At 46.0% G+C, this 16,646-nt stretch overlaps 1 protein-coding gene across 2 annotated transcripts in view; it reads left to right on the top strand.

Annotated features, from left to right (window-relative positions):
* Positions 1-16,646, top strand: part of arap2 (ArfGAP with RhoGAP domain, ankyrin repeat and PH domain 2) — a 262,145-nt gene that overhangs the window by 35,821 nt on the left and 209,678 nt on the right. For both annotated transcript variants that reach the window (XM_065021967.1, XM_065021968.1), the window contains exon 7: positions 1,414-1,483. In XM_065021967.1, coding sequence (XP_064878039.1) covers positions 1,414-1,483 — 70 coding nt within the window. The remainder of the gene's footprint in view (positions 1-1,413; positions 1,484-16,646) is intronic.

Genomic DNA, 16,646 nt, shown 5'->3' with positions numbered 1-16,646 from the left:
AGGGGGATCTTTTTGTTGTGTCTTAATGGCTGAGGTATACGACCTTCAAAGGTCATTAACTTATAACCGTTTTATTTTTTTATTTGATTTCAATTGGAATTGGGTCATATTTTACATTATAAATTGGATGGTTCGTGCCCTGAATGCTGATTGTCTGACCGCGGGTATGACAAAGCATTTATTTTTTACTGCTCTAAATAGATTGGTAGCCAATTTATTGTAGCAATAAGGCATCTCGGGGTTTTGTAGTATATGGCCAATATACCACGACTAAGGGCTGTGTCCAGGCACTCCGTGTTGCGTCGTGCTTAAGAACAGCCCTTAGCCGTTGTATATTGGCCATATGCCACACCCCTTTGTGCCTTATTGCTTAAATGTAAGAATGTCACAATGAATTGAATTATTCACCTTCTGAAAACTACAGAAAATTACTTTTGACTATCCATGGTAAATTCTAGCATACTTTGATAGTTAGTTCAAAACTGATTTGAGCTATTAGCCACCAGACCAGTGTTTAAACCAGCAACCCTTGCAGTTATACAAGCATACCACCTGTGCCATTAATGCCCAGACCTTTTTGGCAGAGGTCAAAGGTTACACTAACACTGCCTGTGGCAGACTTGGTTTGTGTTGTTACACATCTTTCCGTTTTGTACACCAGCTTCAAAAAGCTGAAAGTACAATATTTTTGGTTATTTCTAATATATTTCAGAGCGGTTTAGATGATAGAATAAATCTCCACACTATACGTTGCTTGTTTGGTTACATAAACTGAAATTAGGCGAACTATTAGAATTTTAGCAACCAGGAAATGGAGGAGGGATTTTCTGCATAGTGTACCTTTTTTAAATACCCAGGCGTTGTAAGATCTGGTATGCGTCTGCAATGTAGTCGTGCAGGAACTCGACCAAGGACTACCCAGAATCCTTAAGTGGGTTAACAGAGCTTCTTGTTTCTGTTCTCATCCTCTTCTGTTTAGGTGTGAGAAACCAAACCTTATTTTAGTTTTCACAACCTCAGAGCAAGCCAGCGGTTGCTTTACGTTATATTTGTATTTCTCTGCTTGTTTATGCTTTCATAGTTCCTCTTACAAAAAAAAAAATCTGTCACTTCCCTTTTTTTGTTTTTGTGCCCTTCTTCTGAAACCACATGATTAGCATAGAGTTGTCAACCTGTCTTAGTTTGAGATGTTGAATATTCATGTATTTTAACAGCATAACCCACACCCTGTTTTACTGTACCTTATGGCTGGCTTGTGTATGATACTATTCTACTGTACAGAATGAACTTGACTTGTGGTTGGGTGGAGATGCTGTTCTGTAGTAGTTCAAAGCAACACTTTTCATAAAATGTTTTGTTTTGTTTACATTCATACTACTTTCAGCTCTTCAACTTTCCTTCTTTCACTTTCAGAAACTGTGTCTTTCAGAGAAGATGGGTGAAGTTTGATGGAGAGAACCTCTCTTATTATAACAATGATAAGGTCAGTCACACACACACACACACACACACACACACACACACACACACACACACACCAAGTGCTTTCACCTCTAACGTTTTGCACGCTACCACTACCACACTAACAGGCATGTCTTCTAATCAACCACACATGTTCATAACTTCCTCCTACACACACACCTCCACACACCACATCTTCGTTATCTGAAGAAAGGTATTCTGTACCACCACGATAGTAGGTACAGTACCTACAATAAGGTCCAAATGTATTTGGACTGTAAATACATTTTTTGTTAGTTTTGGCGCTGTGGTGTAAAATGGGGGGAGGGGAGAAACTATGTTCAAAAAGTGCTTCATTTCTAAACAGTTCACCTGATAAGGATGAAAATACCCTCAAATAAATCTGACAGTCTGGACTAACATCATAGTAATTGTATAATTTCACACCCAACGTGCTGAAGGAAAAAAAAATAAAGACAAGTCACTGTCCAAAGACAAATACAGCACATCCACCCTCTAATCTATACACCCCTCTGATCCATCCACCCCTCTGATCCATCCACCCCTCTGATCCATCCACCCCTCTGAACCATCCACCCCTCTGATCCATCCACCCCTCTGAACCATCCACCCCTCTGAACCATCCACCCCTCTAATCCATCCACCCCTCTAATCCATCCACCCTCTAATCCATCCACCCCTCTAATCCATCCACCCTCTAATCCATCCACCCTCTAATCCATCCACCCCTCTAATCCATCCACCCATCTAATCCATCCACCCCTCTAATCCATCCACCCCTCTAATCCATCCACCCTCTGATCCATCCACCCCTCTAATCCATCCACCCTCTGATCCATCCACCCCTCTGATCCAACCACCCCTCTAATCCATCCACCCTCTAATCCATCCACCCCTCTAATCCATCCACCCTCTAATCCATCCACCCTCTGATCCATCCACCCCTAATCCATCCACCCTCTGATCCATCCACCCCTCTAATCCATCCACCCCTCTGAACCATCCACCCCTCTAATCCATCCACCCCTCTAATCCATCCACCCTCTAATCCATCCACCCTCTAATCCATCCACCCCTCTGATCCATCCACCCTCTAATCCATCCACCCCTCTGATCCATCCACCCATCCACCCCTCTAATCCATCCACCCTCTAATCCATCCAACCCTCTGATCCATCCACCCAAACATTGCATTAGGAAAGTGCACAGTGCATTCTGAAAGTACTCAGACCCCTTGACTTTTTCCACATTTTGTTACTTCACAGCCTTATTCTATAATGGATTTTAAAAAAGAAGGTATTAAGAAGAAAACACAGAAATACCTTATTTACAAAAGTATTCAGACCCTTTGCAATGAGACTCGAAATTGAGCTCAGGTGCATCCTGTTTCCATTGATCATCCTTGATGTTTCTACAACTTGGAGTCCGCCTGTGGTAAATTCAATTGATTGGACATGATTTGAAAAGACACACCTGTCTATAAAAGGGTTCAGCGCAAAAACCAAGCCATGAGGTCGAAGGAATTGTCTGTAGAGCTCCAAGACAGGATTGAGTCAGGGCACAGATCTCTAGAAGAGTACCAAAACATGTCTGCAGCATTGCAAGTCCCCAAGGACACAGTGGCCTCCATCATTCTTAAATGGAGGAAGTTTGGAACCACCAAGACTCTTCCTAGAGCTGGCCGCCCGGCCAAACTGAGCAATCGGGAAGAAGGGCCTTGGTCAGGGAGGTGACCAAGAACCCAATGGTAACTCTGACAGAGCTCCAGAGTTCCTCTGTGGAGATGGGAGAACCTTTCAGAAGGACAACCATCTCTGCAGCATTCCACCAATCATGCCTTTATCGTAGAGTGGCCGAACGGAAGCCACTCCTCAGCAAAGGTATATGACAGCCTGCTTGGAGTTTGCCAAATGTCACTTAAAGACTCTCAGACCATGAGAAACACAATTATCTGGTCTGATGAAACCAAGAAGGTTCACCTTCCAACAGGACAACGACCCTAAGCGCACAGCCAAGACAACGCAGGAGTGGCTTCGGGACAAGTCTGTGAATATCCTTGATTGGCCCAGCCAGAACCCGGACTTGAACCGATCAAACATATTTGGAGAGACCAGAAAATCGCTGTGCAGTGACTAGGGTTGCAATGATTCGGAAACTTTCCAGTAAATTTCTGGAATATTTCTGGACATTTTCCATGGGAAGTTAAGCCTGGGAATTTGGGGAATTTTGCTTCAATTAATCAAAAAAGTTGGCTTATAACAGTGAACCTTTTTTTTGTGGGATACACATGAGTTAATTCTAGATCTTGTGGCATATTTTGGTTAAACTAAACCCAATTCAATGGAATTGCAACCCTCTGCATGCACAGTGCATTCTTCCATCACATTTCTGGTAAATTTAGATTACAATACTGGGAGGGGTTTTATATGACATGCATTATTTTTTGTTAACTAGTAATAGTAGCCTACAGCAAAGTGTGTTTAAATAATTTCTAACTTAACACTTTCTGCTAGTTAGTTTTTGCTACCATGTGGGTTTTAGCTGGCTTGAGCCTACTAACTGAGGAGTGTTAATTCACCTGTTTCCATACATGGAGCTCTACGAACATGTTTGTAAACATGTTTCAAGTTAAAACATTTATTTTACAAAGGAGTTTTTTTAATCTAAATATTAATTTGTACATGGAATTGTATTTTAATTTTAATTTACAATAAATAAAAATAATCTTTACAGGAAAATGCCACGGGCACTATCTGATGTGTGGAGACATTTCACTGCAGCTAATGTAGAAGGAAAAGCTATGTACATTTGCAAATACTGTGCCAGAATCATATGTAAAGAATGCAACAAAGATGCAGAATCATCTGGCCAAGTGCATAAAGTTCCCTCAGTGCTCACAACAAGCAATCTCTGACAAAAGTCTCTCTACTTCTATTCAAGGTGAAAATGATGAATCAAACATCTTATCGATAGCAACAGCTCATGGTGCTTCTGGAATCAGAAGTTTATTTGACTCGATGGAGGAATGTAGTCAGAGTAATGCTGATGATTGTCTTGCTCGAGCTGTCTTTGTATGTTGTCATCATGTTTGACAGTCTCCTGGAGCGGAAGGAATCTCTCCAAGAAATGTCAAAAGTCTGCCGATATGGCCAGCCCCATGAAGAGGATCCTCCTGGATGATGTATTTTGGGAGAGAGTGATAAGCAGCCTGAAACCCCTGAAACCTATAGCAGTAGCCATTGCACGGATTGAGGGAGACTATGCCATCCTGTCTGATGTTTAGATTCTGCTTGCAGATGTACGAGAAGAAATCCGTACTGCCCTGCCCACATCACTGTTGCTCCAAGCAGAGGAAACTGCAGTTCCGAAATACATCAAAAAGCGTGAAGACTTCTGCCTGAAGCCCGTACATGCCACAGCGTACATGTTGGACTCCAAGAATGCTGGCAAGAGCATCCTGTCTGGTGCAGAGATCAACAAGGCCCATGGTGTTATCACTATCGTGTCTCGCCACCTTGGCCTGGATGAGGGCAAGGTTCTTGGCAGTCTGGCGAAGTACACTTCCAAGCAAGGGCTTTGGGATGGCGATGCAATATGGCAGTCGTGCCAACATATCTCATCAGCCACCTGGTGGAAGGGACTTTGTGGATCTGAGGCTCTTTCCCCTGTTGCCTCCATCATCCTCCAAATCCCACCGACATCAGCTGCTTCAGAGCGCAACTGGTCCTTGTTTGGGAACACACACACCAAAGCACGCAACAGGCTGACCAATACAAGGTTTGAAAAATTGGTGTCCATCCGGGCACATTTGAGGCTTTTTGAGCCTGACAACGAGCCATCCTCAACAAGGTTGGAAAGTGACATGGAAGATGAGGCCTCAGTCTGATGTTCAAGAGGTGGACATTGATGAGGTCCAGGGAGAAGACATGGAAACCCGAGAGGAAGACAACCAAAGCTTTAGTTTCTAGACTATCATTTTCCAGATGTATGTTTGAAAACATTTTTGGGGAGATACGATGGATCATTGGGGATCATTCAATATTCCCTTTCTTTTGTTATCCAGTGAAATAATCCCATGTCAAGAGTCAACTCATTTAATTAAAGTTCAATTCGTAACATATCATTGTGATTTTTTTTCTTATTGGAAGGATTTATTCATTTGTAATTACGTCTACTTATAAGATAAAAACGTTTATGTTTCTGTCTCCATATGATATGATAAATATATCCAATGCAAAAAACATTTATATTTTAAATGGTATACATATTAATTTGAATTTTAATATTCCCATTAATTCCCACGGAAAGTTTACACCTAAGAAGATTCCCCAAAATGTGCAACATTAGGTACAAAACCTATAGAGGGCTAGCAGTGACGCTCCACAGCCAACCTGACAGAGCTTGAGAGGATCTGCAGAGAAACTCCCCAAATACTGGTGTGCCAAGCTTGTAGCGTCATACCCAAGAAGACTGGAGGCTGTAATCGCTGCCAATGGCGCTTCAACAAAGTATTCAGTAAAGGGTCTGAATACTTACGTGAATGTGGTATTTCCTTTATTATTTTTGATACATTTGGAAATATTTCTAAAAACCTGTTTTTGCTTTGTCATTATGGGGTATTGTGATGTCATTATGGGGTATTGTGATGTCTTTATGGGGATATTGTGATGTCATTATGGTGTATTGTGATGTCATTATGGTGTATTGTGATGTCATTATGGTGTATTGTGATGTCTTTATGGGGTATTTTTTTTTTTATTTTTTTATTTTTTTTTAACCTTTATTTAACCAGGCAAGTCAGTTAAGAACAGATTCTTATTTTCAATGACGGCCTGGGAACAATGGGTTAACTGCCTGTTCAGGGGCAGAACGACAGATTTGTACCTTGTCAGCTCGGGGGTTTAAACTTGCAACCTTCCGGTTACTAGTCCAACGCTCTAACCACTAGGCTACCCTGCCCTGGGTGTGTAGATTAATGAGGGAAAAAACTATTTAATCCATTTTAGAATAAGGCTGTAACTTAAAAGTCAATGGGTCTGAATACATTCTGAATGCACTGTATATACTAAAGTATGTGGACACCCCTTCAAATGAATGGATTTGGCTATTTTAGCCACACCCATTGCTGACATGTGTACAAAATCGAGCACACAGCCATGCAATCTCCATAGACAAACATTGAATGGCCTTACTGAAGAGCTCAGTGACTTTCAACGTAGCACCGTCATAGGATGCCACCTCTTCAACAAGTCAGTTCATCAAATGTCTGCCCTGCTAGAGCTGCCCCGGTCAACTCTAAGTGCTGTTATTGTGAGGTAGAAACATTTAGGAGCAATAACGGCTAAGACACGAAGTGGTAGGCCACACAAGTTCACAGAACGGGACCGTCGAGTGCTGAAGCGCGTAGTGTGCAAAAAATGTCTTAACACTCACTACCAAGGTCCAAACTGCCTCTGGAAGCAACGTCAGCACAATAACTGTTCGTCTGGAGCGTCAGGAAATGGGTTTCGTTGGCCGTGCAGCTGTACACAAGCTTAAGATCACCATGCACAATGCCAAGTGTCGGCTGGAGTGGTGTAAAGCTCGCCGCCTTTGGACTCTGGAGCAGTGGAAACTCATTCTCTGGAGTGATGAATCACGCTTCACCATCTGGCACTTCGATAGAAGAATCTGGGTTTGGCGGATGCCGACATCACTACCCCAATGCATAGTGCCAACTGTAAAGTTTGGTGAACGAGGAATAATGGTCTGGGGCTGTTTTTCATGGTTCGGGCTAGGCCCTTTACTTCCAGTGAAGGGAAATATTAACGCTGCAGTATACAATGACATTCTAAATTATTCTGTGCTTCCAACTTTGTGGCAACAGTTTGAGGAAGGCAAATTCCTGTTTCAGCATGACAATGCCCCCATGCACAAAGTGAGGTCCATACAGAAATGGTTTGTCGAGATCGGTGTGGAAGAACTTGACTGGCCTGCACAGAGGCCTGACCTCAACCCATTGAACATGTCCACATACTTTTGACCATGTAGTGTACATCCAACCCATCCGGTCTATGCCGTTCCAGTTTTCTCTACTATCATTAACATGGCACTGTAAAGAATGGGATCAAGGACAGTACCAGGTACCAGTGGCTCTTGGTGCCTGGCTCTACAATGCAGCATATCGATGTTGGCACAACATCTGCTGCTGAAGGGAAGAGGAGAGGAGTGCAGGAAGACTCTTTACTGCCTCCCTCGGCAGATCTCTCCCTTTCTCCCCCAATCTGTCTCTCTTGCTTCGTCCCTCTTCTCAGCCTCTCTGCCTCTCTGCCTCTCTCTCTCTCTCTCTCTCTCTCTCTCTCTCTCTCTCTCTCTCTCTCCCCCCTCTCTTATCTTCATCTATCTGTCTGTTCTCCTCTTCCAGCGTGAAAGGTTAGGTTACACTTAGTGCTGCCTTGTCTGGAGCAAGGGAGGGGAAGTAGAGCTAAACCTTTAGAGTGAGCAGGGAGGACAGACCAGAGACATACAGACAGACCAGAGACAGACAGACAGACCAGAGACAGACATACAGACAGACAGACAGACCAGAGACAGACATACAGACCAGAGACAGACAGACCAGAGACAGACAGACCAGAGACAGACAGACAGACCAGAGACAGACAGACAGACCAGAGACAGACAGACAGACCAGAGACAGACAGACAGACAGACAGACAGACAGACAGACAGACAGACAGACAGACAGACCAGAGACAGACAGACACACAGACCAGAGACAGACAGACCAGAGACAGACAGACAGACCAGAGACAGACAGACCAGAGACAGACAGACCAGAGACAGACAGACAGACAGACAGACAGACAGACAGACCAGAGACAGACAGACACACAGACCAGAGACAGACATACAGACCAGAGACAGACAGACCAGACAGACAGACAGACAGACAGACAGACAGACAGACAGACAGACAGACCAGTGACAGACAGACCAGTGACAGACAGACAGACCAGAGAGAGAGAGAGAGAGACAGACAGACCAGGGAGAGACAGACAGACCAGGGAGAGAGAGACAGACAGACCAGAGATACAGACAGACAGACCAGAGAGAGACAGACAGACAGACCAGAGAGAGACAGACAGACAGACAGACAGACCAGTGACAGACAGACCAGAGAGAGAGAGAGAGAGAGAGAGAGAGAGAGAGAGAGAGAGAGAGAGAGAGACAGACAGACAGACAGACAGACCAGAGAGAGACTGACAGACAGGCTGACCACAGACAGAGACAGTCAGAGACAAACAGAGACAGACAGACAGACAGACAGACAGACAGACAGACAGACAGACAGACAGACAGACAGACAGACAGACAGACAGACAGACAGGCTGACTGAGACAGACAGAGACAGAGACGCAGACACAGTCAGACAGACAGACAGACAGACAGACAGACAGACAGACAGACAGACAGACAGACAGACAGACAGACAGACAGACAGACAGACAGACAGACAATGGAATTTAACCTTCACATTTTTGGGGGTTTTGACATCAGATTGTTTATGCAGTTTTGTAGCTCTTGTTTTTACTGTCATCAGCTTTTCAACTGTTATGGAGACAGAAAGTATTGACTCTGAGCTCGACTATTCACACGGTAGACAGAACCGAAGTTTACTGTATAGATGAGTGAGGTTTCGATTCTCTTTCATTCTGCTGGTTTGACTCAACTTTTTTGTCTTTTTACCTTGTTGGCTTTGCATCTGATTTTCAGCAGACTGAACTTGTACTGTAAAGAGAATGTGTTTCTGAATTTGTGTTTGTAACTTATTGATCTTGCCATAGACCCTCATCAGAGCAGGCAACTTATAACTGAGAATGGGAGACTATCTCTCTGAATGTGTGTGTGTGTGTGTTTCTCTTTGTGTGTTTGACTGTGTGTGTGTGTGTGTTTTTCTTTTTGTGTTTCTGACTGTGTGTGTGTTTCTCTGTGTGTGTTTCTGACTCTGTGTGTTTTCTGACTGTGTGTTTCTCTGTGTGTGTTTCTGACTCTGTGTGTTTCTGACTCTGTGTCTTTCTGACTCTGTGTTTCTGACTCTGTGTGTGTTTCTGACTCTGTGTGTCTTTCTGACTCTGTGTGTTTCTGACTCTGTGTATGTTTCCGACTCTCTGTGTCTTTCTGACTCTGTGTGTTTCTGACTCTGTGTGGTGTTTGTCGGCGCCCTCAGTGTGCATCTCCCTGGGCTAGGCCCGCACGTTTTCGACAGACAGACAGGCAGACAGGCAGACAGGCAGGCAGACAGACAGGCAGGCAGGCAGGCAGCGTTGCAGCTTTGCCCAACATCACAATCAATAATGCAAACCTTGCCTGATGCCACTCATTAATCACTTACTAATTACAATTCTCCCTCTTTCTCCCCCTCTCTATTTTTCCATTGCGTTTGTCGGTTTATTTATTGGGACATGGGTCGCTCGCAGCAATGTAAGTCAGTTTCGAGGGAGGGAGGGGAGGGAAGGAGAGAGGGGAGGGAAGGAGAGAGGGGAGGGAAGGAGAGAGACGGCAACTCAGTGTTTTGTCCTCGGTATCACAGTGGGTGTTGGTTGTAGGCTTGGGTGGTAAGGGAGGGGCGTGTCAATGCCACTCCGACATTGCTTGATCTAATATTTATGTATTTCTTAATTCATTATTTTACTATTTAGATGTGTGTGTATTGTTGTGAATTGTTTTAGATACTACTGTACTGTTGGAGCTAGGAACACAAGCGATTCACTACTCCTGCCATAACATCTGTTAAATATGTGTACGTGGCGATTTATGGGCGGTGTGGGGAGGGGGATAAGTAGTGTTTTTCGACTTTTTAAAGTAGGAAATTGAATGTGATGTTGCTGCCTCAGGAGCAGAGCAGGATCACAATCTGGGTGAAAGGGAGAGGTTCGCTTCAGTCTCTCTCTGCTCTGCTGTCTGTGATTGGTCGGGACTGATCCTACCTCACACCACTACGTTGGGGTCAGTGACCGGGAAACATGAAATTGGCACAAGGCAGGTTGGCACTCCCTCAATGCCAACTTTTGTCCGAGGCTGAGGGGGAACGTTGAAGAGTGTGGGGTTAGGGACACTGTGGGGTTAGGGACACTGTGGGGTTAGGGACACTGTGGGGTTAGGGACACTGGGGTTAGGGACACTGTGGGGTTATGGACACTGTGGGGTTAGGGACACTGGGGTTAGGGACACTGTGGGGTTAGGGACACTGTGGTGTTAGGGACACTGTGGTGTTAGGGACACTGTGGGGTTAGGGACACTGTGGTGTTAGGGACACTGTGGGGTTAGGGACACTGTGGTGTTAGGGACACTGTGGTGTTAGGGACACTGTGGGGTTAGGGACACGGTGGGGTTTGGGACACTGTGGTGTTAGGGACACTGGGGTTTGGGACACTGTGGTGTTAGGGACACTGTGGGGTTTGGGACACTGTGGTGTTAGGGACACTGGGGTTAGGGACACTGTGGTGTTAGGGACACTGTGGTGTTAGGGACACTGTGGGGTTTGGGACACTGTGGTGTTAGGGACACTGTGGTGTTAGGGACACTGTGGGGTTTGGGACATTTACATTTACATTTAAGTCATTTAGCAGACGCTCTTATCCAGAGCGACTTACAAATTGGTGCATTCACCTTATGACATCCAGTGGAACAGTAGTGCATCTAAATCTTTTAAGGGGGGGGGTGAGAGGGATTACTTTATCCTATCCTAGGTATTCCTTAAAGAGGTGGGGTTTCAGGTGTCTCCGGAAGGTGGTGATTGACTCCGCTGTCCTGGCGTCGTGAGGGAGTTTGTTCCACCATTGGGGGGCCAGAGCAGCGAACAGTTTTGACTGGGCTGAGCGGGAACTGTACTTCCTCAGTGGTAGGGAGGCGAGCAGGCCAGAGGTGGATGAACGCAGTGCCCTTGTTTGGGTGTAGGGCCTGATCAGAGCCTGGAGGTACTGAGGTGCCGTTCCCCTCACAGCTCCGTAGGCAAGCACCATGGTCTTGTAGCGGATGCGAGCTTCAACTGGAAGCCAGTGGAGAGAGCGGAGGAGCGGGGTGACGTGAGAGAACTTGGGAAGGTTGAACACCAGACGGGCTGCGGCGTTCTGGATGAGTTGTAGGGGTTTAATGGCACAGGCAGGGAGCCCAGCCAACAGCGAGTTGCAGTAATCCAGACGGGAGATGACGAGTGACTGGATTAGGACCTGCGCCGCTTCCTGTGTGAGGCAGGGTCGTACTCTGCGGATGTTGTAGAGCATGAACCTACAGGAACGGGCCACCGCCTTGATGTTAGTTGAGAACGACAGGGTGTTGTCCAGGATCACGCCAAGGTTCTTAGCGCTCTGGGAGGAGGACACAATGGAGTTGTCAACCGTGATGGCGAGATCATGGAACGGGCAGTCCTTCCCGGGAGGAAGAGCAGCTCCGTCTTGCCGAGGTTCAGCTTGAGGTGGTGATCCGTCATCCACACTGATATGTCTGCCAGACATGCAGAGATGCGATTCGCCACCTGATCATCAGAAGGGGGAAAGGAGAAGATTAATTGTGTGTCGTCTGCATAGCAATGATAGGAGAGACCATGTGAGGTTATGACAGAGCCAAGTGACTTGGTGTATAGCGAGAATAGGAGAGGGCCTAGAACAGAGCCCTGGGGACACCAGTGGTGAGAGCACGTGGTGTGGAGACGGATTCTCGCCACGCCACCTGGTAGGAGCGACCTGTCAGGTAGGACGCAATCCAAGCGTGGGCCGCGCCGGAGATGCCCAACTCGGAGAGGGTGGAGAGGAGGATCTGATGGTTCACAGTATCGAAGGCAGCCGATAGGTCTAGAAGGATGAGAGCAGAGGAGAGAGAGTTAGCGTTAGCAGTGCGGGAGCGCCTCCGTGATACAGAGAAGAGCAGTCTCAGTTGAATGACTAGTCTTGAAACCTGACTGATTTGGATCAAGAAGGTCATTCTGAGAGAGATAGCGGGAGAGCTGGCCAAGGACGGCACGTTCAAGAGTTTTGGAGAGAAAAGAAAGAAGGGATACTGGTCTGTAGTTGTTGACATCGGAGGGATCGTGTGTAGGTTTTTTCAGAAGGGGTGCAACTCTCGCTCTCTTGAAGACGGAAGGGACGTAGCCAGCGGTCAGGGATGAGTTGATGAGCGAGGTGAGGTAAGGGAGAAGGTCTCCGGAAATGGTCTGGAGAAGAGAGGAGGGGATAGGGTCAAGCGGGCAGGTTGTTGGGCGGCCGGCCGTCACAAGACGCGAGATTTCATCTGGAGAGAGGGGGGAGAAAGAGGTCAGAGCATAGGGTAGGGCAGTGTGAGCAGAACCAGCGGTGTCGTTTGACTTAGCAAACGAGGATCGGATGTCGTCGACCTTCTTTTCAAAATGGTTGACGAAGTCATCTGCAGAGAGGGAGGAGGGGGACGAGGATTCAGGAGGGAGGAGAAGGTTGCAAAGAGCTTCCTAGGGTTAGAGGCAGATGCTTGGAATTTAGAGTGGTAGAAAGTGGCTTTAGCAGCAGAGAGAGAAGAGGAAAATGTAGAGAGGAGGGAGTGAAAGGATGTCAGGTCCGCAGGGAGGCGAGTTTTCCTCCATTTCCGCTCGGCTGCCCGGAGCCCTGTTCTGTGAGCTCGCAATGAGTCGTTGAGCCACGGAGCGGGAGGGGAGGACCGAGCCGGCCTGGAGGATAGGGGACATAGAGAGTCAAAGGATGCAGAAAGGGAGGAGAGGAGGGTTGAGGAGGCAGAATCAGGAGATAGGTTGGAGAAGGTTTGAGCAGAGGGAAGAGATGATAGGATGGAAGAGGAGAGAGTAGCGGGGGAGAGAGAGCGAAGGTTGGGACGGCGCGATACCATCCGTAGGGGCAGTGTGGGAAGTGTTGGATGAGAGCGAGAGGGAGAAGGATACAAGGTAGTGGTCGGAGACTTGGAGGGGAGTTGCAATGAGGTTAGTGGAAGAACAGCATCTAGTAAAGATGAGGTCGAGCGTATTTCCTGCCTTGTGAGTAGGGGGAAGGTGAGAGGGTGAGGTCAAAAGAGGAGAGGAGTGGAAAGAAGGAGGCAGAGAGGAATGAGTCAAAGGTAGACGTGGGGAGGTTAAAGTCGCCCAGAACTGTGAGAGGTGAGCCGTCCTCAGGAAAGGAGCTTATCAAGGCATCAAGCTCATTGATGAACTCTCCGAGGAACCTGGAGGGCGATAAATGATAAGGATGTTAAGCTTGAAAGGGCTGGTAACTGTGACAGCATGGAATTCAAAGGAGGCGATAGACAGATGGGTAAGGGAGAAAGAGAGAATGACCACTTGGGAGAGATGAGGATCCCGGTGCCACCACCCCGCTGACCAGAAGCTCTCGGGGTGTGCGAGAACACGTGGGCAGACGAAGAGAGCAGTAGGAGTAGCAGTGTTGTCTGTGGTGATCCATGTTTCCGTCAGTGCCAAGAAGTCGAGGGACTGGAGGGAGGCATAGGCTGAGATGAACTCTGCCTTGTTGGCCGCAGATCGGCAGTTCCAGAGGCTACCGGAGACCTGGAACTCCACGTGGGTCGTGCGCTGGGACCACCAGATTAGGGTGGCCGCGGCCACGCGGTGTGGAGCGTTTGTATGGTCTGTGCAGAGAGGAGAGAACAGGGATAGACAGACACATAGTTGACAGGCTACACAAGAGGCTACGCTAATGCAAAGGAGATTGGAATAACAAGTGGACTACACGTCTCGAGTGTTCAGAAAGTTAAGCTTACGTAGCAAGAATCTTATTGACTAAAATGATTAAAATGATACAGTACTGCTGAAGTAGGCTAGCTGGCAGAGGCTGCGTTGTTGACTATGTAGGCTAGCTGGCAGTGTCTGCGTTGTTGACACTACACTAATCAAGTCGTTCCGTTGAGTGTAATGGTTTCTACTGTGCTACTGTGCTGCTATTCGGGGCTAGCTGGCTAGCTAGCAGTGTTGATTTACGTTACGTTGCGTTAAAAGAACGACAATAGCTGGCTAGCTAACCTAGGAAATCGCTCAAGACTACACAATTATCTTTGATACAAAGACGGCTATGTAGCTAGCTATGTAGCTAGCTACGATCAAACAAATCAAGCCGTTGTACTGTAATGAAATGAAAAATGTGATACTACCTGTGGAGCGAAGCGAAATGCGACCGGATTGTTGAGTGCGGAAGTTCTGTTACGTTAAGGACGACGAATAGCTGGCTAGCTAACCTCGGTAAATTAAGATAATCACTCTGAAACACACTCTAAACTACACAATTATCTTGGATACGAAGACAGCAAAGACAACTATGTAGCTAGCTAACACTACACTAATCAAGTCGTTCAGTTGAGTGTAAGTTGTGCTGCTAATCGGTAGACGGTGGACTAGCTAACGGTAGACGTTAGCTAGCTAGCTAGCTGCAGGGCGGTGTAGACTGCGTTAGGACGACGAAATACGATAATTACGCAATTATCTATGATACAAAGACGGCTAAGACGGCTATGTAGCTAGCTAAGAAGAAAAATTGCTAAGATTAGACAAATCAAACCGTTGTACTATAATGAAATGTAATGAAATGTAATACTACCTGCGGACCGAGTGCAGATGCGACCGCTCCAACCCGGAAGTCGAATGACACTGTGGTGTTAGGGCACTGTGGTGTTAGGGACACTGTGGGGTTAGGGACACTGTGGGATTATTTATGTAATTATTGCATCTGACTTTTCCCAAATATTCAGGATTCCCACACGTTTCTGGTTGCAGGAAAGAAAGAAGAAGGAAAAATACCCTTGGAGTCTCCCAATGCATTATGGGAAACTTTTATCAACTTTACACAACTTTTACTTTACTTTTACTCCTTCCATCTCTCTCATCCCCCTATGTCATCATCACCCCCTACCTAGTTCTAAGGCTCTCCAATGTTCCCAGACTAAAGTAATCACCACCCTATGGTCTCCAGGCTGTGTGATATCATCAGTGGCGTGGGAGAGTTGAGAGCGTGGCGTTCTCAACTTCTCACTCCGCCCCCCCCGAGGGTTTCCCTAGACGACGATAAGTGTCAATCACCTCCTTTCGTCAGATTTCGTCAACCTCTGACTCTCAGACATATAGGAGCCTCCGGGGGCCGAACGGGGCCCTCAACAGAACCCTTGGGGGGGCGATCTTATGTCACATGTGAACCTGTCTGTCAGTTTTTGAAAGCGCTAGCCCCAAAGCTAGGATTTGGTGTGTGTGTGTGTGTGTGTGTGTGTGTGTGTGTTGAGGCAAAGGGGATGAGTGATCCGTCTGGCTGTCTGTGTGTTACTGCAAAGCCCCTTAATGCAAAAATCTCTCTCTCTCTTCCAAACACCTCACTGCTCTTTATCTGAGCGTTTGTTTTTTTAACTGTTTTTAGAATATATAAATGTACATGGTATACAGTCTATTTACTAATACATATATCAATATTCATGGTATACAGTCTATTTATTAATACATATATCAATGTACATGGTATACAGTCTATATATTAATACATATATTAATGTATGTTTATTTATGAAGTAGTGTTACTCCCTCTTTTTCCAAAAAATGATTTACACCTTACATTTGTTTGTTTATTTTATAGAATTAACAGAATCACATTTAAGACCTAAAAGTGAAGTCATGGCTAATGAAGTTCCAGCATCTGGGGCGGCAGGGTAGCCTTGTGCTTAGAGCGTTGGACTAGTAACCGGAAAGGTTGCAATTTCAAATCCCCGAGCTGACAAGGTACAAATCTGTCGTTCTGCCCCTGAACAGGCAATTAACCCACTGTTCTTAGGCCATCATTGAAAATAAGAATTTGTTCTTAACTGACTTGCCTAGTTAAATAAAGGTAAAATAAAATACAAAAAATCTAATTTTCTAATTGTTGTCAAGGGCATTTCCACACAGTTCCATCGTATCACCAGTTGGTGTCACTATTACTCCACTGATATGTTCCAGGGTGTTGGTTGGTTGGTCTGAAGCACCAGATTGACAATAAGTGTTTGCTATAGGAGCTTTTCTGTCCAGCCACATGCACTCTGTCATTGAAGGCTTTCAGGTCCGTAGAGGTGTGTTAATTGCTTTCCTGAAGCATGTGACAAATTCTGACACACACACACACACACTATGATTCACACACACACACACTATGATTCACACACACACACACACACTATGA

This window comes from Oncorhynchus nerka, linkage group LG8, assembly GCF_034236695.1.
Source record: "Oncorhynchus nerka isolate Pitt River linkage group LG8, Oner_Uvic_2.0, whole genome shotgun sequence".
Lineage (NCBI taxonomy): Eukaryota > Metazoa > Chordata > Actinopteri > Salmoniformes > Salmonidae > Oncorhynchus > Oncorhynchus nerka.
The sequence above is the reverse complement of the archived record's forward strand: the minus strand, read 5'-3'. Positions and strand labels throughout refer to the sequence as shown.